This window comes from Heterodontus francisci, chromosome 24 (assembly GCF_036365525.1).
Source record: "Heterodontus francisci isolate sHetFra1 chromosome 24, sHetFra1.hap1, whole genome shotgun sequence".
Classification (NCBI taxonomy): domain Eukaryota; kingdom Metazoa; phylum Chordata; class Chondrichthyes; order Heterodontiformes; family Heterodontidae; genus Heterodontus; species Heterodontus francisci.
Window position 1 is genome coordinate 76951340 of NC_090394.1, and position 27194 is coordinate 76978533.

The 27194-nt window shown below is 51.5% G+C and overlaps 1 protein-coding gene across 5 annotated transcripts in view; it reads right to left on the minus strand.

The window, feature by feature from the left end:
• Positions 1-249: 249 nt before the first annotated feature.
• The window catches only part of telo2 (TEL2, telomere maintenance 2, homolog (S. cerevisiae)), a 33730-nt gene continuing 6785 nt past the window's right edge, over positions 250-27194 (minus strand). For 4 of the 5 annotated variants that reach the window (XM_068056684.1, XM_068056681.1, XM_068056682.1 and 1 more), the window contains exons 4-21: positions 27073-27141; positions 21981-22128; positions 21013-21115; positions 20707-20775; positions 20470-20611; positions 19812-19948; positions 18783-18871; positions 18116-18277; positions 17448-17536; positions 15619-15710; positions 9991-10107; positions 9263-9334; positions 8970-9146; positions 8161-8252; positions 4812-4911; positions 4515-4579; positions 3799-3914; positions 250-2585 (exon numbers count right to left, since the gene is read on the minus strand). In XM_068056684.1, coding sequence (XP_067912785.1) covers positions 2482-2585; positions 3799-3914; positions 4515-4579; positions 4812-4911; positions 8161-8252; positions 8970-9146; positions 9263-9334; positions 9991-10107; positions 15619-15710; positions 17448-17536; positions 18116-18277; positions 18783-18871; positions 19812-19948; positions 20470-20611; positions 20707-20775; positions 21013-21115; positions 21981-22128; positions 27073-27141 — 1943 coding nt within the window. In that variant the 3' untranslated portion in view covers positions 250-2481. The remainder of the gene's footprint in view (positions 2586-3798; positions 3915-4514; positions 4580-4811; positions 4912-8160; positions 8253-8969; positions 9147-9262; positions 9335-9990; positions 10108-15618; positions 15711-17447; positions 17537-18115; positions 18278-18782; positions 18872-19811; positions 19949-20469; positions 20612-20706; positions 20776-21012; positions 21116-21980; positions 22129-27072; positions 27142-27194) is intronic. The other variant, XM_068056686.1, reaches the window with a different exon arrangement.

The following is a 27194-nucleotide window of genomic DNA, read 5'->3' on the forward strand; positions in this document are numbered from 1 at the left end:
GAGGGAGCTTTACTCTGTATCTAACCCCCGTACTGTACCTGTCCTGGGGAGTGTTTGATGGGGGACAGTGTAGAGGGAGCTTTACTCTGTATCTAACCCCCGTGTGCTGTACCTGTCCTGGGAGTGTTTTGATGGGGACAGTGTAGAGGGAGCTTTACTCTGTATCTAACCCCATTTTTTTTTTTTTTTTTTTTTTAAACAAGGTGACCTTTATACCCCAGGCCCCTTTTATATTTTTCACATCGAGGGGGCCTTTATCCCTCAGGCCCTGTATCTAACCCCATGCTGTACCTGTCCTGGGAGTGTTTGATGGGGACAGTGTAGAGGGAGCTTTACTCTGTATCTAACCCCGTTTTTTTCCTTTTTTTTGAGGGAGCTTTACTCTGTATCTAACCCCCGTGCTGTACCTGTCCTGGGAGTGTTTTGATGGGGACAGTGTCAGGGGAGCTTTACTCTGTATCTAACCCCGTTTTTTTCCCCAAAAATTCAGAATAAAGAGTCTCTAGCTTCCCCTCCATATTTTCTACTGATTGGTATTTGCTGCCTCCACACTTTATAGAGACAAGGTAAAAGACAAGGCAAGTGACAATTGAAGGTTCTTTGACCATGGAGAGCCCTTTCTGTAAGGTAATAGCTCCTGTAATAAATGGCTCCTGTAACACGTGACACTGGATCCAAGCCCTGTTCTAAGGGTTTCAGGCTGGGCTCATATTGCCTACTGATTTGAACACGGTCATCTTACCTTGAGAATTAACTGGAAGGAGAAAGAGGATTAGTGACTTTATAATTCCTTACAACTGATAAGCCCTGTTACTTCTGTAAAGATGGAAATACATACTTTTGTTTCTGGAACACTCTGCTCATTGCTTGAAATGACAAGGAGAATGAGAAATCAGCAGAAGAATAAAATCCAGCCAGTGCAACAAGTTAGATTTGTCTGAAAACACAAGGAACAATGCCAGAGAGAGCAGAGCTGGCAAACATGCTAACCAGTGCCTGCCAGCCTGGGACTGTGCCTGGGCTGTGCTGATTCCAGTCAGGGTGAGGGAGGGGATTGGCCTCAGTGCCTTCAGGTTAAGTCTGATGCCGGATCTGGAACAGGGCTGGGCTCGGCGGTGAGGTCTCCTACAGCCGAGTAGCACACTACCACTCGCTGTCTAAATATCCACAAGAATGGGCGCTTGGGAAGCTAGAGGGGGGCTGCCAGCACGGCACCCCAGTAAGAGGGATTACCGGCTTCAGGACAGATGGGAGGTGGAGGAGGGAAAATTAAAAAGCTGCAGCAAAACCAAACCAAACCCAACCCTAAACAGGGCAGTTCCACAGCTTTACTGGAGAAAGAGAGAACACGTGAGTGAGAAAAAATACCTTTCATTCTAAAAATACAAGAAACCCCAGACTGTACAAACCAGCACAAGAAATATTTACTGGAACAGAGAATGAAAGCAGACTGGGCCTTGATACCAGCTCACAGTTAAGCTGCTGCAGGCAGTGTTCACCTGGTGGGGAATGGGTTACTGCTGGATCAACATGGGAGTTTTTCTGGCCAATTTTTCCAACCCTGGCACAGAGGCCAACTGTGACCTCTCCCCCAGGGGATCGTCACTAGTTCAGCACAGGAAGGAGAGGGAAAGCAACCTGTCTGTCAAACTCAGCCACTCAAACTCACTTTAGCCAAACTGACCGAGTTATTAAACATCAGCAGAGGGAGAAAAATGAATCACTGTCCCACTTGGCTGTTTCTCTCATACTCTTACAGCATTTATTAACTTACATGGATGCTCGCTCCTGTAGTAGGTTAAATATATCATGTGGTGCTCAAAAACACAAACCAGGAGCTCACAGGTTCAGTCCGTGCTGCATTAGGTTGAGCTACGATTTACCTTGGCGTCACTGGATTAAGGAGACTTTAGGCAGCTTTCCCACTCCTCATTGCTCAATTCCTGCTGCAAGAATACTTAGTAGGATCAGCAACGATGCACGCTGATGTTGAGGTACCTGCTGACACTGGGGCAGGGCCAGACCCTGGTGAGAATTGGCACCTTCGTCAGAGACAAAAAGATAGGGGGTACGTACATTCCCGGAGAGATGACTGCATCTCAAGGTCAGAAAATTAACAAGTCCCCGCATGTACACATGTTAGATGTGGGACTGAGAGACCATGATCCACTTTACCGTAGACAGTTTAACACTTCACTGACCACCTTTGATCCAACTATTCTGTAATTACGATCGCGCATGGAGGATAAAAAACTCTGGGTTCAGATTTCTCTCACTCACGTCAGCCTCCAAGGACAGTCTGTTATTGGCCACTCGCCTTCCTGAATTGTGCACAGTCCTTGCATTTACTTGCCCTGTCCTAGCCCAGATTCAGATGATGCCTCACACTCCAGTTCGCCGTGACCTGATTACAAGGAAGTGTCTTTTGCAGTTTCCAGGAACGCTAACAGATGGGACTGGGCCAAAGCTCTTCACATTCAGTTATTCTGGGAAGATGCCAAGTTTCTTCTTGATGTTTTCTAGTAAGAGCAGGCTCTGTAGAGCTGACCTGCGGCAATCCTCATCTGGATCATTCTCCGCAACATCTGGCAAGACAACAACATCGTAAGGCAAGGCTGCAGTGCTGGAAGTCGGACACTGCTGTACACAGTGGGATCTGGAACTCTCATGGTACAGCTCACACCTCACTGCTCCGACCCTAGAGGCAGGCCTGGCCCTCAACACTGGTCAGTGGCCAGAATTGGGGGTACAGCAGAGGAGGGGGGGGAAATCCAGCCACCTCAGGCCCAAAGCCCACTTCAGAGGGGACCTGGAAGGCAGTACTTAGATTGTTGGGCCTTCTATGCTTATCACCTGCTGGACCCCTTCAGATCCTCCGATGACGGGGAGCCAGGGTCATCTCCCAGGCGGTCGGCCAGTTTACCTGCAGAAAGGGGTTTTGGATTCTCCCCACCACAGGAGATTCCCATTCCCCAGAACAACACCTGCCTAGCACAGCTGCATAGCAACTACAATAGGCAACGGGGCTTCAGTTTAAAGTCTCATTCAAAAGAGTGCACCTCCGACAGTGCGGCGCTCCTTCAGCACTGACCCTCCCTCAGTACTGACCCTTCGACAGTGCGGCGCTCCCTCAGCACTGACCCTCCGACAGTACTGACCCTCCGACAGCGCGGCGCTCCCTCAGCACTGACCCTCCGACAGCGCGGCGCTCCCTCAGCACTGACCCTCCGACAGCGCGGCGCTCCCTCAGCACTGACCCTCCGACAGCGCGGCGCTCCCTCAGCACTGACCCTCCGACAGCGCGGCGCTCCCTCAGCACTGACCCTCCGACAGCGCGGCGCTCCCTCAGCACTGACCCTCCGACAGCGCGGCGCTCCCTCAGCACTGCACTGTGAGTGTTAGCCTAGATTTTGTGCTCAAGTCTCTGAAGTGGAACTTGAACCCATGACTTTCTAACTCAGAGACCCACTGAGCCACAGCTGAGCAGCTTCAGAATGTGTGGATGCTTTGAGGGACCAATAGCTCTGTTACTATATGATGCAAAGGGAGGGTCTGAAGGTTTTTGTGATGATTCAGCATTCATTCATTTGTCACCCTCTGTTTCAATTTTGCACCAGCTGAAGTCCAGCTTTAAGCTCTGTGCCATTTCCATTAGGACACGGATTGAGAAAGCCCAGCTTGTAGACTTCCAGCGGCTGTGGGCTGGGACTGATCCCAAGTCCCAGAGCAGGAAGGTCAGTGTCCACCTTGCTGCATTACCCAGGCGATGAAGTGCTTGTAACTCTGTCATGGACTCACCTGCAAGCCAGGATCTCACTTCCAGGAGTTCATCTGAGACTTCAGTCAGGAGGATGTGGCTGGGTACACTCAGCAACACTGAAGAGACAGCAAACAGTGTGCCCTGCCGCACATACCTGTGCAAGCAACAAGAGAGCAGAGAGTGGGTTAAATAGCCACCCCATTACAGGCAATTAATCAGAGAGCTCACAGCACAAACCATCAAAGCAGTGCAACAGTGACCCAACACTGAGCATCTCATCTAGGTCACAGCCCAACAATGCAATCCCCACCCTACCCAAGGGTGCTCCAAGCAGTCTGAAGCAGTGGTGATACACAGGCTGGAGTTGGAGACAGGTCCAGATACCACTGATGGAAGCAAGAGCCTCCATCACCCTCCCCCCACTAGGGCCGTGCACCATCGATCAAAATATCCGCGAGGCTCCACCAGCGAGTAATATTAGACAAATGGACAGTCCTGACCCGACAACCTTCAAGTGATTACTAGAGGAGCATTTTCTTAGAGCAGCACTGGGACTGTGATGCCTCCCAATCAGTATGTTGCTCGCACTCCTCGTCATGGCTCACGCTGAACAAAGGAGAGCAGGAACTCGAGAGAAGGCAAGCGGAGAAAAACAGAGAGTGCAACTGAAGAGAGGCTGTATCGACTGTAAAAGCTCAATCACAGAAGGGAAGGGGTTAACACTGAGGCCACAGGCACTCGAGCTGCTACTTACGCATCTGTGTGATACCGAATAGCCCAGGTGAAATCCAGCAGAGCTTTCCCCATGTGAATGGCCATCTAGGAGAGGATAAACCCACCAGTTACACACACACAGCTCACACTCCAGCCACCACCAACACTAACATTACATCAAATCTTACACCAAGCACCAGTGCTTCTGTTTAAATTGCTGGACATTGTCCCTTGAATTCTGCCACACACACACATTCCTGAACTGTGCCCCACACTCGTACTGCCCCCGCCCTCGACCTGTGCTGCTCACCCCACCACCTCCAGGTCGGTCACTCACCGGGACATTCACAGAAAAGTACATCAGAATCGCCAGCGTGTGAATCAGACGTCCCATCATCAGAGGCTCTTCAGCCAGGAAGTCAAATCGTGTCTGTGGCCTGGGGGAGGGAATAAAGCAGTGGTCAGTGTTGCCTTGCCGGGGGGTGGAAATAAAGCAGTGGTCAGTGTCCTCGGTGGGGGGGGGAATAAAGCAGTGGTCAGTGTTGCCTTGCTGGGGGGTGGAAATAAAGCAGTGGTGTGTGTCCTCGGGGGGGGGGGGGGGGGGTGGGGAGGGGGGTGGAAATAAAGCAGTGGTCAGTGTCCTCGGGGGAATAAAGCAGTGGTCAGTGTTGCCTTGCCGGGGGGTGGGGGGTGGAAATAAAGCAGTGGTAAGTGTCCTCGGGGGGGGGGGGGGGGGGGGGGGGTGGAAATAAAGCAGTGGTGTGTGTCCTCGGGGGGGGGGGGGGGGGGGGGGGTGGGGGTGGAAATAAAGCAGTGGTAAGTGTGTCCTCGGGGGGAATAAAGCAGTGGTCAGTGTGTCCTCGGGGGGAATAAAGCAGTGGTCAGTGTGTCCTCGGGGGGAATAAAGCAGTGGTCAGTGTGTCCTCGGGGGGGGGGGGGGGAATAAAGCAGTGGTCAGTGTGTCCTCGGGGGGGGGGGGAATAAAGCAGTGGTCAGTGTGTCCTCGGGGGGGGGAATAAAGCAGTGGTCAGTGTGTCCTCGGGGGGGGGTGGAATAAAGCAGTGGTCAGTGTGTCCTCGGGGGGGAATAAAGCAGTGGTCAGTGTGTCCTCGGGGGGGGGGGAATAAAGCAGTGGTCAGTGTGTCCTCGGGGGGGGGAATAAAGCAGTGGTCAGTGTGTCCTCGGGGGGGGGAATAAAGCAGTGGTCAGTGTGTCCTCGGGGGGGAATAAAGCAGTGGTCAGTGTGTCCTCGGGGGGGGGGGAATAAAGCAGTGGTCAGTGTGTCCTCGGGGGGGGGAATAAAGCAGTGGTCAGTGTGTCCTCGGGGGGGGGGGAATAAAGCAGTGGTCAGTGTGTCCTCGGGGGGGGGGAATAAAGCAGTGGTCAGTGTGTCCTCGGGGGGGGGAATAAAGCAGTGGTCAGTGTGTCCTCGGGGGGGGGAATAAAGCAGTGGTCAGTGTGTCCTCGGGGGGGGGAATAAAGCAGTGGTCAGTGTGTCCTCGGGGGGGGGAATAAAGCAGTGGTCAGTGTGTCCTCGGGGGGGGTGGAATAAAGCAGTGGTCAGTGTGTCCTCGGGGGGGGAATAAAGCAGTGGTCAGTGTGTCCTCGGGGGGGGGGAATAAAGCAGTGGTCAGTGTGTCCTCGGGGGGGGGAATAAAGCAGTGGTCAGTGTGTCCTCGGGGGGGGGGAATAAAGCAGTGGTCAGTGTGTCCTCGGGGGGGGGGAATAAAGCAGTGGTCAGTGTGTCCTCGGGGGGGGGGGGAATAAAGCAGTGGTCAGTGTGTCCTCGGGGGGGGGGGAATAAAGCAGTGGTCAGTGTGTCCTCGGGGGGGGGGGGGAATAAAGCAGTGGTCAGTGTGTCCTCGGGGGGGGGAATAAAGCAGTGGTCAGTGTGTCCTCGGAGGGGGGGGAATAAAGCAGTGGTCAGTGTGTCCTCGGGGGGGCGGGAATAAAGCAGTGGTCAGTGTGTCCACGGGGGGGGGGGGAATAAAGCAGTGGTCAGTGTGTCCTCGGGGGGGGGGGGAATAAAGCAGTGGTCAGTGTGTCCTCGGGGGGGGGGGGGGGGGGAATAAAGCAGTGGTCAATCTGGCCTTGGTACCACAATGAGACCTGAGAATCTGAGGTGAAAGTCAGAGTTTCAGGGGCAGAAACACGGGAGCAGACTGGAAACTGTAGGCCTTCACTGAGGAACAGTTACTTTGGCCTGTATTAGGTCTGTGCCAGGAAGCTGTGAACATACAAATATATGAATTAGGGGCAGGAGGCCATTCGGCCCCTTCGAGCCTGCTGTGTCATTTAATAAGATCATGGCTGATCTGATTATGACCTCAACTCCACTGTCCCGCCTGCCCTGGATACCCTTTGACTCCCTTGTTGGTCAAGAATTTATCTACCTCTGCCTTAAAAATATTCAGTGATGCTGCCTACACGGGTCTCTGTAGAAGAGAGTTCCAAAGACTCACAACCCTCAGAGAAAAAAATTTCTCATCTCCATCTTAAATGGGCACATTTTCCCACATTATACAGCATTTGCCAAATTTTTGCCCACTCACTTAACCCATCTATATCCCTTTGTCGCCTCACATCCTCTTCACAAGTTACTTTCCTACCTATCTTTGTGTCGTCAGAAAATTTAAAACCATACCTTTGGTCCCTTCATCGAAGTCATTTATATAAATTGTAAATGGTTGAGGCCCCAGCACAGATCCCTGTGGCACACCACTCGTTACATCTTGTCAACCAGAAAATTACCCATTTATGCCTACTCTCTGTTTCCTGTTAGCTAACCAATCCTCTATCCATACTAATATGTTACCCACCGAACACCATGAGCTTTTCGCTTCGTAACCTTTGATGTGGCATCTTGACAAATGCCTTCTGGAAATCCAAGTATTAAGTTAACAAGGAGCTGGGCCTGAGTCTAATGGGGAGGCCTAGGGCTGGAGTGACAACTGATCACAGCCATACAGAGTGCTCTCCTCAGGCCAACTGTCTGGGACTCTCTCCCTCGGAACCCAGGAGCTTCCTGTCCCCTCTCTTGATCTGTAATTTGCTAATCTGGCATCAATTACTGAGATGTTGTACATTTCAGGCACTCGATGAATTCAAGTTGTTGTTCTTGTGGGATCTGGAACGAGCTGATTGGGGGAGGGGAACAGTCATTTTCTGTAACGTGACTGATCAGTTTGGGGACTATGATTGGCGACATCATTTTTTTTTTGAGAGAGTTTTAGTTTAGTTTAGTTTTAGTTTAGAGATACAGCACTGAAACAGGCCCTTCGGCCCATCGAGTCTGTGCCGACCATCAACCACCCATTTATACTAATCCTACATTAATTCCATATTCCTACCACATCCCCACCTGTCCCTATATTTCCCTACCACCTACCTATACTAGGGGCAATTGCTAATGACCAATTTACATATCAACCTGCAAGTCTTTTGGCTTGTGGGAGGAAACCGGAGCACCCGGAGGAAACCCACGCAGACACAGGGAGAACTTGCAAACTCCACACAGGCAGTACCCAGAATTGAACCCAGGTCGCTGGAGCTGTGAGGCTGTGGTGCTAACCACTGTGCCACTGTGCCGCCCACAGAGTGTCCCATTAATTAAAAAGAAAATGATGAACAGACACATAGATTCTTGTGATGATTCACAGAGAGAAATGTTACTGAAAAGATGTTACCTGTCATAATTCCTGATTAGAGGGAAGAAGAAATGTCCAACTACTGGACTGAGCCGGTTGGGAGTAGCCTTGGGTTCTGGTCTCGACGCTCCCTGACAAAGAGGGAAAATCAGATTGCCTGTAAACACACCAAGAGCAGGAACCTCCCCTTCACACTCAGAACACCTCAGAGAACAGCAGAGAGGGGGAAGGGGGGGGAAGAGAGAGAGGGGGAGAGAGGGGGAGGGGGCGGGGCGTAAACAGATTAAAATGTATGGCAGTAAATAAATAGTGGGGAACATTTAAAAAGAAAGGGGTCAAAATATTTAACAAAAATACATTCCATTTAAAAACAAAACCTCAGTGAGAAAGATCCATCAGTGGCTTACTAGGGAAGTTAAGGATAGTATTAGATTAAAAGGAGAGGCTTGTAATGTTGCAAAGAATAGTAGTAAGAGGGCGGGAAGGAGAGAGGGCGAAGATTGTAACTATCCTCCTGTTTCCTCGCACCCACCAATCCTTGACTCTGCCCCAGTTGTGCGAGCCCTTTACCCTCTCTGATCTCCGAAACCTCCCCAAGATTTACCACAACCCATACTGCAGGCCCATCAACCTCTCCCGACAGGTCTGCAGCCAACAGCACACAGCCAGACCGTCCCAGGACACTGCTGCTTGCCCAGAAACCACCCAGCTCCATCCAGCCCCCTCTGCCAGCCCCACACCCCCACCCAGCCTAGCCCCCTCACCGATTCCCCCTGCCCAGCCCCGCCAACTCCCCGCAGGCACCACCCGCCCTGGCTCCCTCCCACCCCGCCGGGGTCTGCTCTTACTTTGGTGAAGTGACGGGTCTTGCTGCGTATCCTTTCCTCGATGATTTTCTTCCACGGCTGACTGGGGTCATGTGGATCAGAAGCTTCTTCCCCCAGCAGCTGAATGAAGGGGCTCTCACTACCCACTCTCTGGCTGCTGTCAGGCTGGGATAACTCCTGGGCAGCCAGTGCCAGGACCTGGGCAAACACAAAGAACTCTTAGAAAGTTGGTGCAACCAGGAGAATGTTCCAACAGGTTGGGAAGATTCTTTAAAGCAGTAACTAGTGAAGGAGGTAGAAGATCAAACACTCACATCCAGGATGTCCAGACGTTGAGACAGGCTATAATTCACAGTGTAGAACTCCGAGGTGAGATACTGAGTGACCTGTAATACAGATACACAGTGTGAATTTCTCATTCCACATTGCAGAGTGCAGGGGGGGATGGGTCTGACACTGGACACATACCCAGCCACTGTTAGTGTTGGACAGGGAAAATGCTGGATCCAGAATTAGGGAGAGCAGGAGGGTGGAGCTGGGAGAGAGCAGCAAGACTGAGAGCCAGTGGGAGCATTGGACTCCTGAGCCCTGGCGGGGGGGGCGGGGGGGTCTCAGAGTGGGACCGAGGCGAGGGCAGGGGGCAGGGACCGAGGCAGAGGGTCGGGGGGGTGGGGGGAGGAGAGGTGGTGGGTGGGACCGAGGCGGCTGAAGTTTCTGCTGGGAATGGGTGGGGGTGCGGTGGGAGATACATCGTAGATCAGGGTCAGAGAGCAAAGGTCAGAGGTGCAATGAGTGGTGAAGGAATTTGAAGATGTGGCATTTAAGGATGAAGCAATAGGACAGTAGGCAGCGAGCGTCTGTGGGCGGGGCGCGACAGGGGTCAGGATGCGAGAGTGGGCAGTAGATGGAGTTTTAGCCAAGACGGGCTTGTGGAGTGAGAACAGTGGGTGACTGACGATATTACACATTTATTAACCGTTCAGGGGCTATACCTGGAATGAAGGGGCTGCTCTGCTCCTCCAGCTGCTACATCTGTACTTACAGGAATGACGTCAGTGATAGTGATTGCCACCAGGCCTCGCTGTCGGAGCCCCACGAACCCAGAGATGTTAAACTTGTCCTCAAGGTGGAGAAGAACCTTCGCAAACTGCACACTGACCTGTGGAAGAGAACAACAAATAGCAGCGGCTCCCCGTCAGAAATGTGACTCACAAACATTGAACCATGCGTTATTCCAGGCAATCACGCACAGCAAGATCCCATGCACGATATAAAAAGACAAATGCGGAATGTTGGCTAGAACACTGGGAGACCTCTCCGCTCTTCAAATAGTGCCAGATAATATCCACACATCAACCACCAGAACAGGCAAACAGGGCCACAACGGAACGCCCCCGCCGACAGGACCTTGCCCCCTCAGCACTGCCCCGCCGACAGGACCTTGCCCCCTCAGCACTGCCCCGACAGTGTTGCACTCCCAACGTCAGTCTGGTTATGTTCAAGTCTCCCCCTCACTCTCATATAGGAACATAGGAGCAGGAGGAGGCCATTCAGCCCATCAAGCCTGCCCCACCATTCAATACGATCATGGGCTGATCGTCCTTTTTCCCACACTATCCCCATATTTATTTATTTATTTATTTAGAGATACAGCACTGAAACAGGCCCTTCGGCCCACCGAGTCTGTGCCGACCAACAACCACCCATTTATACTAATCCTACATTAACCCCATATTCTCTACCACATCCCCACAATTCTCCTACCACTACCTATACTAGGGGCAATTTACCTATCAACCTGCAAGTCTTTGGCTGTGGGAGGAAACTGGAGCACCCAGCAGAAACCCACGCGGTCACAGGGAGAACTTGCAAACTCCGCACAGGCAGTACCCAGAACTGAACCCGGGGTCGCTGGAGCTGTGAGGCTGCGGTGCTAACCACTGTGCCGCCCCTAAAGATATAACAGAGACACCTTATGTCATTTGTATTTAGATATTGGTCAATCTCGGCTTCAAACATACTCAATGACTGAGCTTCCACAGTCCTCTGGGGAAAGAAATTTCTCCTCATCTTGGTCTTAAGTGGCTTCCCCCTTATTTTGAAATTGTGTCCCCTGCTTCTAGACTCCCCAACCAGGAGAAACATCTTACCTGCATCTACCCTGTCTATCCCTTTAAGTATTTTGTAGGTTTCAAACAGATCACCTCTCATTCTTCGAAACTCTAGAGAATACAGGCCCAGTTTCCCCACTCTCTCTCCATAGCACAGTCCCGTCATCCCGGGAACAAGTCTGGTGAACCTTCGTTGCGCTCCCTCTACGGCAATAATATCCTTCCTGCGGTAAACATAGAAACATTGAAAATAGGAGCAGGAGTAGGCCATTCGGCCCTTCAAACCTGCTCCGCCATTCATGATCATGGCTGATCATCCAACTCAGTAGCCTGTTCCCGCTTTCGCCCCATACCCTTTGATCCCTTCAGACCCAAGAGCTATATCTAACTCCTTCTTGAAAACATTCAATATTTTGGCCTCAACTGCTTTCTGTGGTAGCGAATTCCACAGGCTCACCACTGGGTGAAGAAATTTCTCCTCATCTCAGTTCTGAAAGGTTTACCCCGTATCCTTAGACTATGACCCCTGGTTCTGGAATCTCCCACCTTTGGGAACATCCTTCCTGTATCTACCCTGTCAAGTCCTGTTAGAAGTTTATAGGTTTCTATGAGATCCCTCCTCACTCTTCTGAACTCCAGTGAAAATAATCCCAACCGACTCAATCTCTCCTCATATGTCAGACCCGCCATCCCAGGACTCAGTCTGGTAAACCTTCGCTGCACTCCCTCTATAGCAAGAACATCCTTCCTCAGATAAGGAGACCAAAACTGCACACAATATTCCAGGTGTGGCCTCACCAAGGCCTTGTATAATTGCAGCAAGACATCCCTGCTCCTGTACTCGAATCTTCTCGCTATGAAGGACAACATACCATTTGCCTTTTTTACCGCCTGTTGCACCTGCATGCTTACCTTCAGCGACAGCTGTACAAGAACACCCAGGTCTCACTGCATATTCCCCTCCCTCAGTTTATAGCCGTTCAGATAATAATCTGCCTTCCTGTTTTTGCTACCAAAGTGGATAACCTCACATTTATCCACATTATACTGCATCTGCCATGCATTTGCCCACTCACTCAACTTGTCCATATTACCCTGAAGCCTCTCTGCATCCTCCTCACAACTCACCCACCCAGTTTTGTGTCATCTGCAAATTTGGAGATATTACATTTAGTTCCCTCATATAAATCATTAATATATATTGTGAATAGCTGGGGTCCTAGCACCGATCCCTGCGGTACCCCACTAGTCACTGCCTGCCATTCAGAAAAAGACCCATTTATCCCTACTCTTTGTTTCCTGTCTGCCAACCAATTTTCTATCCATCACAATACACTACCCCCAATCCCATGCGCTTTAATTTTACATGCTAATCTCTTATGTGGGGACTTTGTCGAAAGCCTTCTGAAAGTCCAAATAAACCACATCCACTGGCTCCCCCTCATAAACTCTACCAGTTACATCCTCAAAGAATTCTAGTAGATTTGTCAGGCATGATTTCCCTTTCGTAAATCCATGCTGACTCTGCCCGATTCTATCGCTATTCTCCAAGTGCTCTGCTATAAAATCTTTGATAATGGATTCTAGAATTTTCCCCACTACCGACGTGAGGCTGACTGGTCTATAATTCCCTGTTTTCTCTCTACCTCCCTTTTTAAATAGTGGGGTTACATTAGCTACCCTCCAATCTGTAGGAACTGTTCCAGAGTCTATAGAATTTTGGAAGATGACCACCAATACATCCACTATTTCTAGGGCCACTTCCTTAAGTACTCTGGGATGCAGACCATCAGGCCCTGGGGATTTATTGGCCTTCAATCCCATCATTTTCCCCAACACCATTTCTCTCTCTCACTAAGCCCTGTGTTCCCCAACATTTCTGGTATGATATTTGTGTCCTTCTTTGTGACAGAACCAAAGTATGCATTTAGTTGGTCAGCCATTTCTTTATTCCCCATAATAAATTCCCATTTCTGACAGCAAGGGACCTACATTTGTCTTCACCAATCTTTGTCTCTTCACATACCTATAGAAACTATTACAGTCAGTTTTTATGTTCCCGCAAGCTTGCTCTCATACTCTATTTTCCCCTTCTTAATCAATCCCTTGGTCCGCCTTTGCTGAATTCTAAACTGCTCTCCCAATCCTCAGGTCTGTTGTTTTTCTTGGCAAATTTATATGCCTCTTCCTTGGATCTAATGCTATTTCTAATTTCCCTTGTAAGCCAAGGTTTAGGTACCTTTGCCATTTTACTTTTGCGCCAGACAGGGATAAACAATTGTTGCAGTTCATCCATGTGCTCTTTAAATGTTTGCCATTACCTATCCACCGTCATCCCTTTAGGTAACATTTCCCAATCTGTAAGGTGACCAAAAGTGCACACAGTACTCCAGGTGCAGTCAAACCAAGGTTCTATACAATTGAAGATCTATGAAGGCAACATAGAGGGGCATTTGTTGTTCGCAGCATTTCTCCTGTAGCTGGTGAAGGGAGAACAGCACGTCTATGGTGGATCGCTCTGCTCGAAAGCCACACTGTGCCTCAGGGTAGACACGTTCAGCCAGCTTCTGGAGTCTGTTTAAAACGACTCGAGTGAAGGCTTTCCCCATTGTGCTGAGCAGGGAGATTCCACGGTAGCTGTTGCAGTCACCGCAGTCATCCTTGTTCTTAGAGGGTTATGATATTGGCATCGCGCATGTCCTGTGGTACTGCTCCCTCATCCCAGCACAGGCAAAGCAGTGCATGGAGTGCTGAGAGTATAGCAGGCTTGGCACTCTTGATTATGCCGCGAACAACAGATGCCCCTCTACATTGCTTTCATAGATCTCACCAAAGCCTTTGACCGCGTCAGCAGAACTGGTCTCTTCAGACTACTAGAAAAGATCGGATGTCCACCAAAGCTACTAAGTATCATCACCTCATTCCATGACAATATGAAAGGCACAATTCAACATAGCGATGCCTCATCAGACCCCTTTCCTATCCTGAGTGGCGTGAAACAGGGCTGTGTTCTCGCACCTACACTCTTTGGGAACTTCTTCTCACTGCTGCTCTCACATGCGTTCAAGTCTTCAGAAGAAGGAATTTTCCTTCACACAAGATCAGATGGCAGGTTGTTCAACCTTGCCTGTCTTAGAGCGAAGACCAAAGTACAGAAAGTCCTCATCAGGGAACTCCTCTTTGCTGACGATGCTGCATTAACATCCCACACAGAAGAGTGTCTGCAGAGACTCATCGACAGGATTGCGGCTGCCTGCAACGAATTTGGCCTAACCATCAGCCTCAAGAAAACGAACATCATGGGACAGGACGTCAGAAATGCTCCATCCATCAATATCGGTGACCACGCTCTGGAAGTGGTTCAAGAGTTCACCTACCTAGGCTCAACTATCACCAGTAACCTGTCTCTCGATGCAGAAATCAACAAGCGCATGGGAAAGGCGTCCGCTGCTATGTCCAGACTGGCCAAGAGAGTGTGGGAAAATGGTGCACTGACACGGAGTCCAAGTGTTTCAAGCCTGTGTCCTCAGTACCTTGCTCTACAGCAGCGAGGCCTGGACAACATGTCAGCCAAGAGTGACGTCTCAACTCATTCCATCTTCACTGCCTCCAGAGAATCCTTGGCATCAGGTGGCAGGACCGTATCTGCAACGCAGAAGTCCTCGAGGCGGCCAACATCTCCAGCATATACACCTTACTGAGCCAGCGGCGCTTGAGATGGCTTGGCCATGTGAGCCACGTGGAAGATGGCAGGATCCCCAAAGACGCATTGTACAGTGAATTCGTCACTGGTATCAGACCCACCGGCCGTCCATGTCTCCGCTTGAAAGACATCTGCAAATGCGACATGAAGTCCTGTGACATTGACCACAAGTTGTGGGAGTCAGTTGCCAGTGATCGCCAGAGCTGGCGGACAGCCATAAAGGCGGGGCTAAACAGCGGCAAGTCGAAGAGACTTAGCGGTTGGCAGGAAAAGAGACAGAAGTGCAAGGGGAGAGCCAACTGTGTAACAGCCCCGAGAACCAATTTTATCTGCAGCGCCTGTGGAAGAGTCTGTCACTCTAGAATTGGCCTTTATAGCCACTCCAGGCGCTGCTTCACAAACCGCTACCCACCTCTAGGCGCTTACCCATTGTCTCTTGAGACAAGCAGGCCAAAGAAGCAGGAGAATACAACTGAAGCAAGACTTCACTACTCCTGTATGCAAATCCTTTTGCGATAAAGGCTAACATACCATTAGCCTTCTAATTGCTTGCTGCACTTGCATGTTAGCTTTCAGTGACTTATTGACACGGGCACCCAGCTCCCTTAGTACATCTACACTTCCTAATCTCTTACCATTTAAGAAATACTCTGAACATCTGTTCCTCCTACCAAAATGGATAACCTCACATTTTTCCACATTATATTCCATCTGCCATGTTCCTGCCCACTCACCAAGTCTTTTCAAATCCCCTTCCTCAACCCAGTCCATGAAGCCCTTTATCCTCAACCTACCCCATCCACCTACCCCAGTCCCATTCCTCTCCACCACCCCCCACCCCCCCAACCCCACTCACCTCTCTGCTCGCAGTTGGATTCTTTCTAATCAGGTTTACCGCAACCTTCAAAGCGATTTCAACTTGTTCCGGGTCTACAGATGTCATCAGGACTGTAAAACAATCCAGAGATCAGAGTGCAGGCTGAGTGAGTGTGCGTTTAACAGCCTGTGTTCTGGGTGAAAGCACAGCGTCCTCCACAAATACACAGAATCCGCAAATTAATAACATGAAGAATCTGTTCTCCCCTCTCCATGAATAGAAGGAAGGACCAAGCGCTGTCCAACCGGTCACTCAGTGTCTCATCCCGACCCTGGGTCGCTTTGTGTCCCCCCCACCGACACTGACCAGTCGCTCGGTGTCCTCCCCCACCCCCCCACTGACACTGACCAGTTGCTCGGTGTTCTCCGCTCCCCCCCCCCACCACTGACCAGTCGCTCGGTCCTCCCACCCCCCCCGACCCCCACTGACCAGTCGCACGGTGCGCACGGTGTCCTTCCACCCCCCCCACTGACCAGTCGCACAGTCCTCCGCCCCCCCCCCCACTGAACAATCGCAGTGTCCTCCCACCCCCCCAACCCCCCACTGACCAGTCGCAGTGTCCTCCTCTCCCACCACTGACCAATCGCAGTGTCCTTCCCCCCCCACTGACCAATCGCACAGTGTCCTCCCCCCCCCCACTGACCAATCGCACAGTGTCCTCCCCCCCACCACTGACCAATCGCACAGTGTCCTCCCCCCCACCACTGACCAATCGCAGTGTCCTCCCCCCCCCCACTGACCAATCGCAGTGTCCTCCCCCCCCCACTGACCAATCGCACAGTGTCCTCCCTCCCCCACCGACCAATCGCACAGTGTCCTCCCCCCCCACTGACCAATCGCACAGTGTCCTCCCCCCCCCCACTGACCAATCGCACAGTGTCCTCCCCCCCCCCACTGACCAATCGCAGTGTCCTCCCCCCCCCCCCACTGACCAATCGCAGTGTCCTCCCCCCCCCACCGACCAATCGCACAGTGTCCTCCCTCCCCCACCGACCAATCGCACAGTGTCCTCCCCCCCCCCCCCACTGACCAATCGCACAGTGTCCTCCCCCCCCACTGACCAATCGCACAGTGTCCTCCCCCCCCACCGACCAATCGCACAGTCCTTCCCCCCCCCACTGACCAATCGCACAGTGTCCTCCCCCCCCCACACCGACCAATCGCACAGTGTCCTCCCCCCCCACTGACCAATCGCACAGTCCTTCCCCCCCCCCACCGACCAATCGCACAGTGTCCTCCCCCCCCACTGACCAATCGCACAGTCCTTCCCCCCCCCCACTGACCAATCGCACAGTGTCCTCCCCCCCACTGACCAATCGCAGTGTCCTCCCCCCCCACTGACCAATCGCACAGTGTCCTCCCCCCCACTGACCAATCGCACAGTGTCCTCCCCCCCCACTGACCAATCGCACAGTCCTTCCCCCCCCCCACTGACCAATCGCACAGTGTCCTCCCCCCCCCACTGACCAATCGCACAGTGTCCTCCCCCCCCCACTGACCAATCGCAGTGTCCTTCCCCCCCCCCACCCCCCACTGACCAATTGCACAGTGTCCTCCCCCCCACCACCCCCCACTGACCAATCGCAGTGTCCTCCCCCCCCCCCACTGACCAATCGTACAGTGTCCTCCTCCGCTCCACTGACCAATCGCACAGTGTCCTCCCCCCCCACCACTGACCAATCGCACAGTGTCCTCCCCCCCCACCACTGACCAATCGCAGTGTCCTCCCCGCCCCCTCACCCCCACAGACCAGTCGCTCAGTGTCCTCCCCCACCATGCCCACTGACACTGACCAGTCACCATGTTACCTTCCACACAGTCACTGATGTAAACCGGGGCTCGACTCCTCCGCAGCTCAGTGTCATTTGACAGGTCATATGGGATCAACTCATCATCACTGCAAATAGAAAGATAGAAATAAGCAACTGGAGTTGGAGAGAAAAAAGGGGGGGGGGAGGAGAAAAAAAGGGGGGGAGGAGAAAAAAAAGGGGGAGGAGAAAAAAAGGGGGGAGGAGAAAAAAAGGGGGGAGGAGAAAAAAAGGGGGGAGGAGAAAAAAAGGGGGGGAGGAGAAAAAATTGGGGGGGAGGAGAAAAAAAGGGGGGAGGAGAAAAAAGGGGGGGGAGGAGAAAAAAAAGGGGGGGGAGGAGAAAAAAAGGGGGGGGAGGAGAAAAAAAGGGGGGGGGGAGGAGAAAAAAAGGGGGGGGAGGAGAAAAAAAAGGGGGGGGGAGGAGAAAAAAAGGGGAAAGAGAGCAAGAGAAAAAAAAAGAAAAAGAGAGGGTGAAGACAGACAGAGCCTTTTCTATGCACCCGAAGGACAGGACAGAACCCCCTCAACACTGCATCGGTCCTAGCACTGACCCTGAACCCACAAACCTCTGCCTCAGGAGGCAAGAGTCCAAGTGAGCAAAGACTGACCGTCTTGTTTCTTATTCTAATGGGTGAAACAGGGAAGATGAGAAAACTGGTTTTACCAACCTGTCCAGCTCAGACTCCGACTCTGTATCCTGTACTCTGTGGACTAGGTTTCTCCTCCCGGCCGGATCCTGGCTCCTCCCGGCTGGATCCTGGCTCCTCCCGGCCGGATCCTGGCTCCTCCCGGCCGGATCCTGGCTCCTCCCTGACTGTGAGTCTCCATCTCTAGAAATAGAAGAAAACTCATTAGAGTTCAGGCCCCCCTCGGTTATAGCCGGTGCATCTCTTACACAGAATGAGGAGGATCAGGTGAGGGTGGAAAAATTTGGCTTCAGATTAAAAGGGAACCAGGTGAATTCTCAGCGCAGTGAGATCAAATACCAGCAAAGCCAGTGAAACTGAGGGAGCTTCCAGTCTCACTTTTCCACTCAGGGTAATCGAATTGTGGATTAATTTATGTTTATTTTCCTCCTCTCACGCTACGTTTAATACTGAGATTTATTGAATGGCTACTGATTGCATGAACACTGCATGTCAGAAGCAACAACAAATAATGCATCCCAAACAGCCTCCCGTTGGACTGGCGAATTTATTAGCTGCAATCTGATGGAAGGTTAAACAGCTGAAGATTTCCCTTGGTGATGCACTGATTGAGCTGCTGTGTATTTCCAGTTTTTGCTGTTTGTATTTTACAGGTTCAGTGTGTCGCTAATATCGATGGTTCAGGTACCTGTGTTGCTGTGGAGGGGCCTGCCAGCTTGACAGCGGCCTCGGGGAGGACAGTGACCGTAGTTCCCTCGACTCATTATCTTCCACGTACTGAAGGACCAAAGTTAAATCAACATGTTAATCGTATTTCAATCCAAGGTTGGGAACCTGATGCTCGGATATTTTCTGGGTCCTGATCTCTCAACACAATCTTCATATACAAATGCCCTATTGGGCGCATGGCGAGCTCAGTGCCCAATTAGTGACGTCAAACTCTGCCAGGAGATGGGAGCTGCCTACTGAGCACAACTGTCAGAGGCAGAGGGCAGCCAGGACTGGGCCCACTGCTGCTGCTGCCTTGCAGGAGAGAGGAGGCAGGATGTTGGAGAGCCAGCAGCCTGACTGCGGAGAGAAGTGGCCAAATGGCCAGCTGAAAGGTTCAGTGCCCAATCTCACACAAAAATCCCAAGTGAAAAGACTTTTCCTCAAAGACAATTACTTAATTGCTCCCTGCCTGAACCTGACAGCTGTGCGCCAACCTTCGGGTTTGGCGATTTGAAAAAAAAACTCGCCTTCACTGTTAATTGGAGGCGAGCTTTTCCCCGGATTCTCACCCCACCCTCAGGGGCGTCGGGACCCGGACACCATTTCGGAGCGCTAGTTCCAAAGCACATCCACTCCCATTCTCACCCCCACAGTCGACTGAAAATCCCAGTCAATGGATCAAATCGAAATTCGTGCTAGAGTTGAGTGACTATGAGGGTGAGCAATATGATTAGTGTCAGTTACTTACACACACACGCACGCACAGTGTAACAAACCAGGATCAATTCCCAATGCACAGGGCTCACTGTTCCCATTCCCAGTCTCCACAATGTAGCCAAAGATTCTGCTGGTTATATGGAGTTTGTGTCAGCTGCTGAGTCAGAGATTCGCTGCGTGGCAAGGCTCTGGGGGTAGTTTGTTAAAATGCACCATCTCTGCAGCTGTGCACAGCAAGATCCTCTCACAGTGGGACTGTGCTCCGTATCTTGGGCCCCATCAGACCTACCTGGAACTTGAGTGTGTGATCCCCCGAGTTCAGCCTCGCACTGAGGCACTCCGCAACAACCATCCCCAACTGGCGAACACGGGGTAGATTACTGTCCAGGTGACACTCCATCCCAGCCATCATCCCAGAGAGCAGCTCTGCAAACACAGGTCCCAGAGAACACAGAGAATGAAACACTCGACCACAGCTGCACCCCCTTCCCATCATCCCCTTGTCACACCCCCCCTCCCCATCATAACATCGTCACCCACCCCGCCATCCCGCTGTAATCCCCCCTCCATCATCCCTCTGTAACACCTCCCTCCATCATCCCCTTGTCACCCCACCCCCCCCTCCCCATCATCCCTCACTCACCTCCCACAATGTAAGCATCACTCTGACCCCTCACCCTCATTAACAGTTTGAGGAGCCAAAGGTGTCACCAAGCATCTCGATCCTCCATCCCCATCAGATAAATGGCAGCCTCAGCGAAGCCAATCCTGCCGGACCCCCCTCCACCCCGCACACTCCTCCCCCCCACATAGCCGCCAGACCCCGTCCCACACCCCCCAATCCCCATACATCCCACACGCACAACTCTCCCTGCCCACACAGTGCCACCCCCCACCCATAGCTCCCTGTGTACCCCAACCCTCAGCCACCCCACCCCCACACTAACCTGCTCTGTGTTGCTGTATCTGGGAGTGGGTGAGCAGGCCCAGGCTGATGACGATGGCCTTGCTGATGTAAAGTTGCTGTTCTATGGGGCTGTGTCTCACTGAGCTGCTGCTTCCCCACGTCTCCAACAACATCTTCATCACCTGGCAAAGCCACAAAAACTCAGACACTGCAACAGCACCTCCCCCAACCTGCCCCCCCACCGAGACACCGCGACCCCCCCCGCCCCATCACTCACCTCCACCAACAAGCTGCTCCGAGACGTCTCTCTTGCCAGATATCCCAGCAGGCTTTGGAGCACAGAGGTCTGAACCAGAGACAATAACAGAGTCTGAGATAACAACAGGGAACAGACCAGCCCCCCACCCCTCACACACACACCAGCCCCCCACCTCCCTCACACAGACAAATCCCGCCCCCCCCCACACAGACCAATCCCGCCCCCCCCCCACACCAATTTCCCCCCCCCTCCCACACAGACCAGGCCCCCCCCACCCTCCTGGTGCTGACCCCTCCCTCGCAGCCCTCCCCAGTCTGCACACACCTTGTGCTGATACTGCAGGAGAAGGAATTTGTGTGTTAGAACAAACTCAGCCTTCTTGTTCTTCAGTATGATGCTGCCTAGCAACCGCGACAAAACCTCTGGCCTATCAGAAAAAAAAACAAGGTTTAAAAATCTTACAAGTGTTGCAACCCCTTAAAAATATTACTAACTAGTGCCATAGGATTGTGGATATCCATTGCCCGGGCACACGGGGCCACGTTTAATGTCTCTTCTGAAAGTTGGATCCTGACAGGGCGGCGCTCCCTCCGCGCTCCCTCGCTGACAGGGCGGCGCTCCCTCCGCGCTCCCTCGCCAACAGGGCGGCGCTCCCTTGCCGACAGGGCGGCGCTCCCTCCGCGCTCCCTCGCCGACAGGGCGGCGCTCCCTCGCCGACAGGGCGGCGCTCCCTCCGCGCTCCCTCGCCGACAGGGCGGCGCTCCCTCCGCGCTCCCTCGCCGACAGGGCGGCGCTCCCTCGCCGACAGGGCGGCGCTCCCTCCGCGCTCCCTCGCTGACAGGGCGGCGCTCCCTCCGCGCTCCCTCGCCGACAGGGCGGCGCTCCCTCGCCGACAGGGCGGCGCTCCCTCCGCGCTCCCTCGCCGACAGGGCGGCGCTCCCTCCGCATTCCTCGCTGACAGGGCGGCGCTCCCTCCGTGCTCCCTCGCCGACAGGGCGGCGCTCCCTCCGCATTCCTCGCTGACAGGGCGGCGCTCCCTCCGCATTCCTCGCTGACAGGGCGGCGCTCCCTCCGCACTGCACTGGGAGTGTCGGCCTTGATTTTGTGCTGAATTCTGTGGAGTGGGGCCTGCACCGCGTGACTCTGTGTTGAAAGCACTAGCCATGGAGCCACAGCTGACAGCTCGCTCTGGGCAGACTGCTCCCAGCCGCCGTGTGTTCAGGTTGGGGGATGCTGGTCCAGGTGCTCTTTGCTCCCTGCAGCTCTCAATGCTTTATAAAGTGCGCACTCACCCTGCTGCTAACCGGACCAGACCAGATACCACACACTCCATCCAACGCTCCGGCACATTCTCCACCAATCGCCAACTGATCCGCTGCCAAATGCAATCCGATTGGGTAAGAAGAGTTAGCCTGGGCACCAACACTTGCAGAACCGCATCTGAGGAAACACCAGCCAATCAGAGCCGGGCAACGGCAGTATAGGACCAGTTAGATGGGCCAAGTGGTCTGTCTTCATTCCAGATGGGGTTTTTAGAATCTCACACTCCAAATACAGACAGCACCCAGGGCACCTCCCCTCACTAAACCCTTCAAATATTCATGTCTCCGTCACATAGAAACACATCTTCTAGGCAGAAGACCCAATTTCCATTACCCATTTCATTCTTGAACGGCCTGGCTCTACTTTTAAGATTATGCCCCCTTGTTCTGCACTCCCCTCACCAAAGGAAATAGTTTCTCCGTATCTACCCCATTCAATCTCTTAGTCATTTTATGCAACTGAATCCGATCACCCTCTAAACCTTCTACACGCCAGGGTCTCTGTGTAAAGAATCATCTCCTAACTTCAGTCTAGTTCTGTTCTTTTTTAATTCTTTCATGGGAGGCTGGCAGGCCAGCATTTATTGCCCATTGACAACTAGTTGCTTGTGAGACCATTTCAGAGGGCATTTAAGAGTCAACCATATTGCTGTGGATCTGGAGACACATGTAGGCCAGACCAGGTAAGGACGGCAGATTTCCTTCCCTAAAGGTCATTCTGTGCTGTAACAAGGCTGAAGCATTTGCAACAATCTTCAGCCAGAAGTGCCGATTGGATGATCCATCTCGGCCTCCCTTGGAGGTCCCCTGCATCACAGATGCCAGTCTTCAGCTAATCTGATTCACTCCACATGATATCAAGAAACAGCTGAAGGCACTGGATTCTATAAAGGCAATGGGCCCTGACAACATTCCGGCAATAGTACCGGAGACCTGTGCTCCAGAACTAACCACACCCCTAGCCAAGCTGTTCCAGTACAGCTACAACACTGGCATCTTCACCCAGAGAGTGTTTTCATTGTATGTTTTCAAGAAGGAGCTAGATACAGCTCTTGGATCTAAAGGGATCAAAGGGTATGGGAAGAAAGTGGGAACAGGTTACTGAGTTGGATGATCAGCCATGATCATAATGAATGGCGGAGCAGGCTCGAAGGGCCAAATGGCCTACTCCTGCTCTTATTTTCTATGTTTCTATCTACCTGGCAATGTGGAAAATTGCCCAGGTATGTCCTGTACACAAAAAACAGGACAAATCCAACCCGCCCAATTACCGCCCTATCAGTCTACTCTTGATCGTCAGCAAAGTGATGGAAGGGGTTGTCGACAGTGCTATCAAGCAGCACTTGCTCAGCAATAATCTGCTCACTGCAGCTCAGTTTGGGTTCCACCAGGACCACTCAAGTCCTGACATCATTACAACCTTGGTCCAAACATGGACAAAAGAGCTGAACTCCAGAGGTGAGGTGAGAGTGACTGCCCTTGACATCATGGTAGCATTTGACCGAATTTGGCATCAAAGAGCCCGAGCAAAACTGGAATCAATGGGAATCAGGGGGAAAACTCTCCGCTGGTTGGAGTCATACCTAACACAAAGGAAGATAGTTGTGGTTGTTGGAGATCAATCATCTCAGTCCTAGGACATCACTGCAGGAGTTCCTCAGGGTAGTGTCCCAGGCCCAACCATCTTCAGCTGCTTCATCAATGACCTTCTCTCCATCATAAGGTCAGAAGTGGGGATGTTCGCTGATGATTGCACAATGTTCAGCACCATTCGTGACTTCTCAGATACTGAAGCAGTCCATGTCCAGGTGCAGCAAGACATGGGCAATGTCCAGGTTTGGGCTGATAAGTGGCAAGTAACATTCGCGCCACATAAGTGGGCATGATCATCTCAAACAAGAGAGAATCTAACCATCTCCCCTTGATGTTCAATGGCATTACCATCGATGAATCTCCCACTAATAACATCCTGGGGGTTACCATTGACCAGAAAATGAACTGGACCAGCCACATAAATACTATGGCTACAAGGTTAGAGGCTGGGAATTCTGTGGTGAGTAACTCACTTCCTGACTCCCCAATGCCTGTCCATCATCTACAAGGCACAAGTCAGGCATGTGATGGAATACTCTCCACTTGCCGGGATGGGTGCAGCTCCAACAACACTCAAGAAGCTCGACACCATCCAGGACAATGCAGCCCGCTTGATTGACACCCCATTCACCATCTTAAACATTCGCTCCCTTTACCCCCATGCACAGTGGCAGCAGTGTGTACCATCTACAGGATATACTGCAGCAACTCACCAAGACTCCTTCGACAGCACCTTCCAAACACACGATCTCTACCACCTAGAAGGACAAGGGCAGCAAATGCATGGGAACACCACCACGTGCAAGTTCCCCTCCAAGACACATCCCACTCTGACTTGGAACTATATCGCCGTTCCCTCACTGTCACTGGGTCAAAATCCTGAAACTCCCTTCCTAACAGCACTGTAGGTGTACCTGCACCCCAAGGACAGCAGCGGTTCAAGAAAGCAGTTCACCACCACCTTCTCAAGGGCAATTAGAAATAGGCAATAAATGCTGGCCTAGCCAGTGATACCCACATCCCATGAATGAATAAATAAAAAAGTTCTGTGATGGGTTTTTACAACTATCGATGATAGTTTCATGGCACCATTATTGAGACTAGTTCCAGATTTTTATGAATTAATTGAATTTAAATTCCATCAGTTGCTATGGTGCGACACGTCCCCAGGGCATTATCCTGAGCGATGACTAATCCAGTGAAATTACCACTACACCACTGTATCTCATCACTTATCATCCTCTCTAATCTGTCTAACTCAAACAAACAGTCACATGAACAGAATCTAAACCTTTCGTTATTTTAAAGACCTCAGTCAAACCTCCTCAAAGCCTAAAATAAAAGCAAAATACTGCAGATGCTGGAAATCTGAAATAAAAACAAGAAATGCTGTAAATACTCAGCAGGTCTGGCAGCATCTGTGGAGAGAGAAGCCGAGTTAACGTTTCAGGTCATCGACCCTTCTTCAGAACCGCTGTCAGTTCTGATGAAAGGTCACTGACTTGAAACGTTAACTCTGCTTCTCTCTCCACAGATGCTGCCAGACCTGCTGAGTATTTCCAGCATTTCTTGTTTTTACTCCTCAAAGCCTACTCTTTCCTAGAATCAGTGACCCAACTGCCTCAACCTTCTGCGATACCAGAGTGCTCTTATACAGAGTATTGATCCGGTATCCCTCGCCAGGCCTCTATATCAGCCGCCGTGTTAAAGCTCTCACTCACACCATGTGCAGAGAATATTGTCAGGTGGGTTTGCATTCTTACCTCCCATCTCTGCTCCTCCCCTGAACGCTGTGACTCTTGCTGTGATGTGGTGCCAAGGATCTATTCTATGCATCCAGCACTGTACTATTTTTTTAAATAGTGCCTTGCTGTTTTTTGACTGTGAAAGGCATCACAGCTGGTGGCTAATCCTGTCCTCACTGGATAATCACACGCACTTTTCACAGGGCTCACTGGATGTCAATCAGACGCATGAACCGTGGCTAACCTAGGGGTCCTGGGGACAACTAAAGCTCCCACACTGCAACTTGACAGTGACCAGTTAATGCAAGAATCTAACCCAGAGCTGTTGTCCAATCACAGTCAGAGTCCAAGGTCCCTCAGTGGTTCAGCAGGTTAATGTACCAGCCCAGGAATACTAGATTGTCAATTATTCCTTTCTGATTACACAATACCCAGTCTAGGATGACCTCTTTAGGATGAATTGTAACAAATATGCCTGAAGAGGTGGTAGAGGCAGGAACCTTCACAACATTGAAGAAGTATTTAGATGAGCACTTGAAACGACATAGCATACAAGGCTACGGGCCAAGTGCTGGAAAATGGGATATGAATAGTTAGGTGCTTGATGGCCAGCACAGACATGATGGGCTGAAGGGCCTGTTTCTGTGCTGTATATCTATGACTCTAAATAGGAGCAGGTGTCGACCATATGGCCCATTGAGCCTGCTCCGCCATTCAATACAATCATGGCTGCTCTTGGGCTTCAATTCCACTTTCCTGCCCACTCCCCATATCCCTCGATTCCCTGCGAGACTAAAAATCTATTTATCCCAGCCTTAAATGTATTCAATGATGGAGCATCCACAACCCTCTGGGGTAGAGAATTCCAAAGATTAACAAACCTTTGAGTGAAGAAATTTCTCCTCATCTCAGTCCTGAATGATTGGCCCCTTATCCTGAGACTGTGTCCCCGTGTTCTAGATTCCCCGACCAGTGGGAACAATCTCTCAGCTTCTACCCTATCAAGCCCTTTCAGAATCTTGTATGTCTCACTTAGATCACCTCTCATTCTTCTGAACACCAGAGATCTTTTACGATTACATTGCTTATTAACCCTGCTTCATTCCACAATGCAAGGTCTAAGATAGCTTTATCCCTAGTCGGTTCTACACCGTATTACTCCAAGAAACTGTCACGCAAGCATTCTACAAATTCATCTTCTAGATCACTGTTGCCAATTTGGTTGTCTCAGTCTATATGCAGATTAAAGTTCCCACAATTAATACATTACCTTTTTTACACACTCCAATAATTTCCCGTTTAGTGTTCTATCCAATAATATAAGTACTGCTCAGGGGCCTGTAAACTACTCCCACCAGTGTTTTCTGACTCCTGCTATTCCTAATTTCCACCCAAACTGATTCTACTTCATGATCTTCTGAAGCCAGATTCCTTCTTATTCATGCCCTTCTGCCATCCTTTACTATCAGGGCTACCCCTCCTCACCAGCCAATCCACCCAGTCTAGGAGGGTCCCAGGGTTAATACTTGCTCCCGAGTGCTCTCCGGCACCTCCTTCTGGAAAGGTGTATGTGTGTGAACTGGTTCCACCTGGACTGCCACGTTACCGGAGCCAGAAACCCCCCCGCAACCACCCAACACTCTCAACACTCAGATAATTTTAACCTACCGCACTCTTAGAGGGGTCATTCCCAATCCCCCAACCAGTGTGACACTCAGACTCACCAGTATGTCCCTGTATGCAGACCTTCCCCAGCAGCTGAGACACAAAGGAGAGAGAACAGTCCATCCCACCTGTGACAGAACACAAAGAGAGAGTCAGGATGCAGCACTCAATTTCTTTCTCA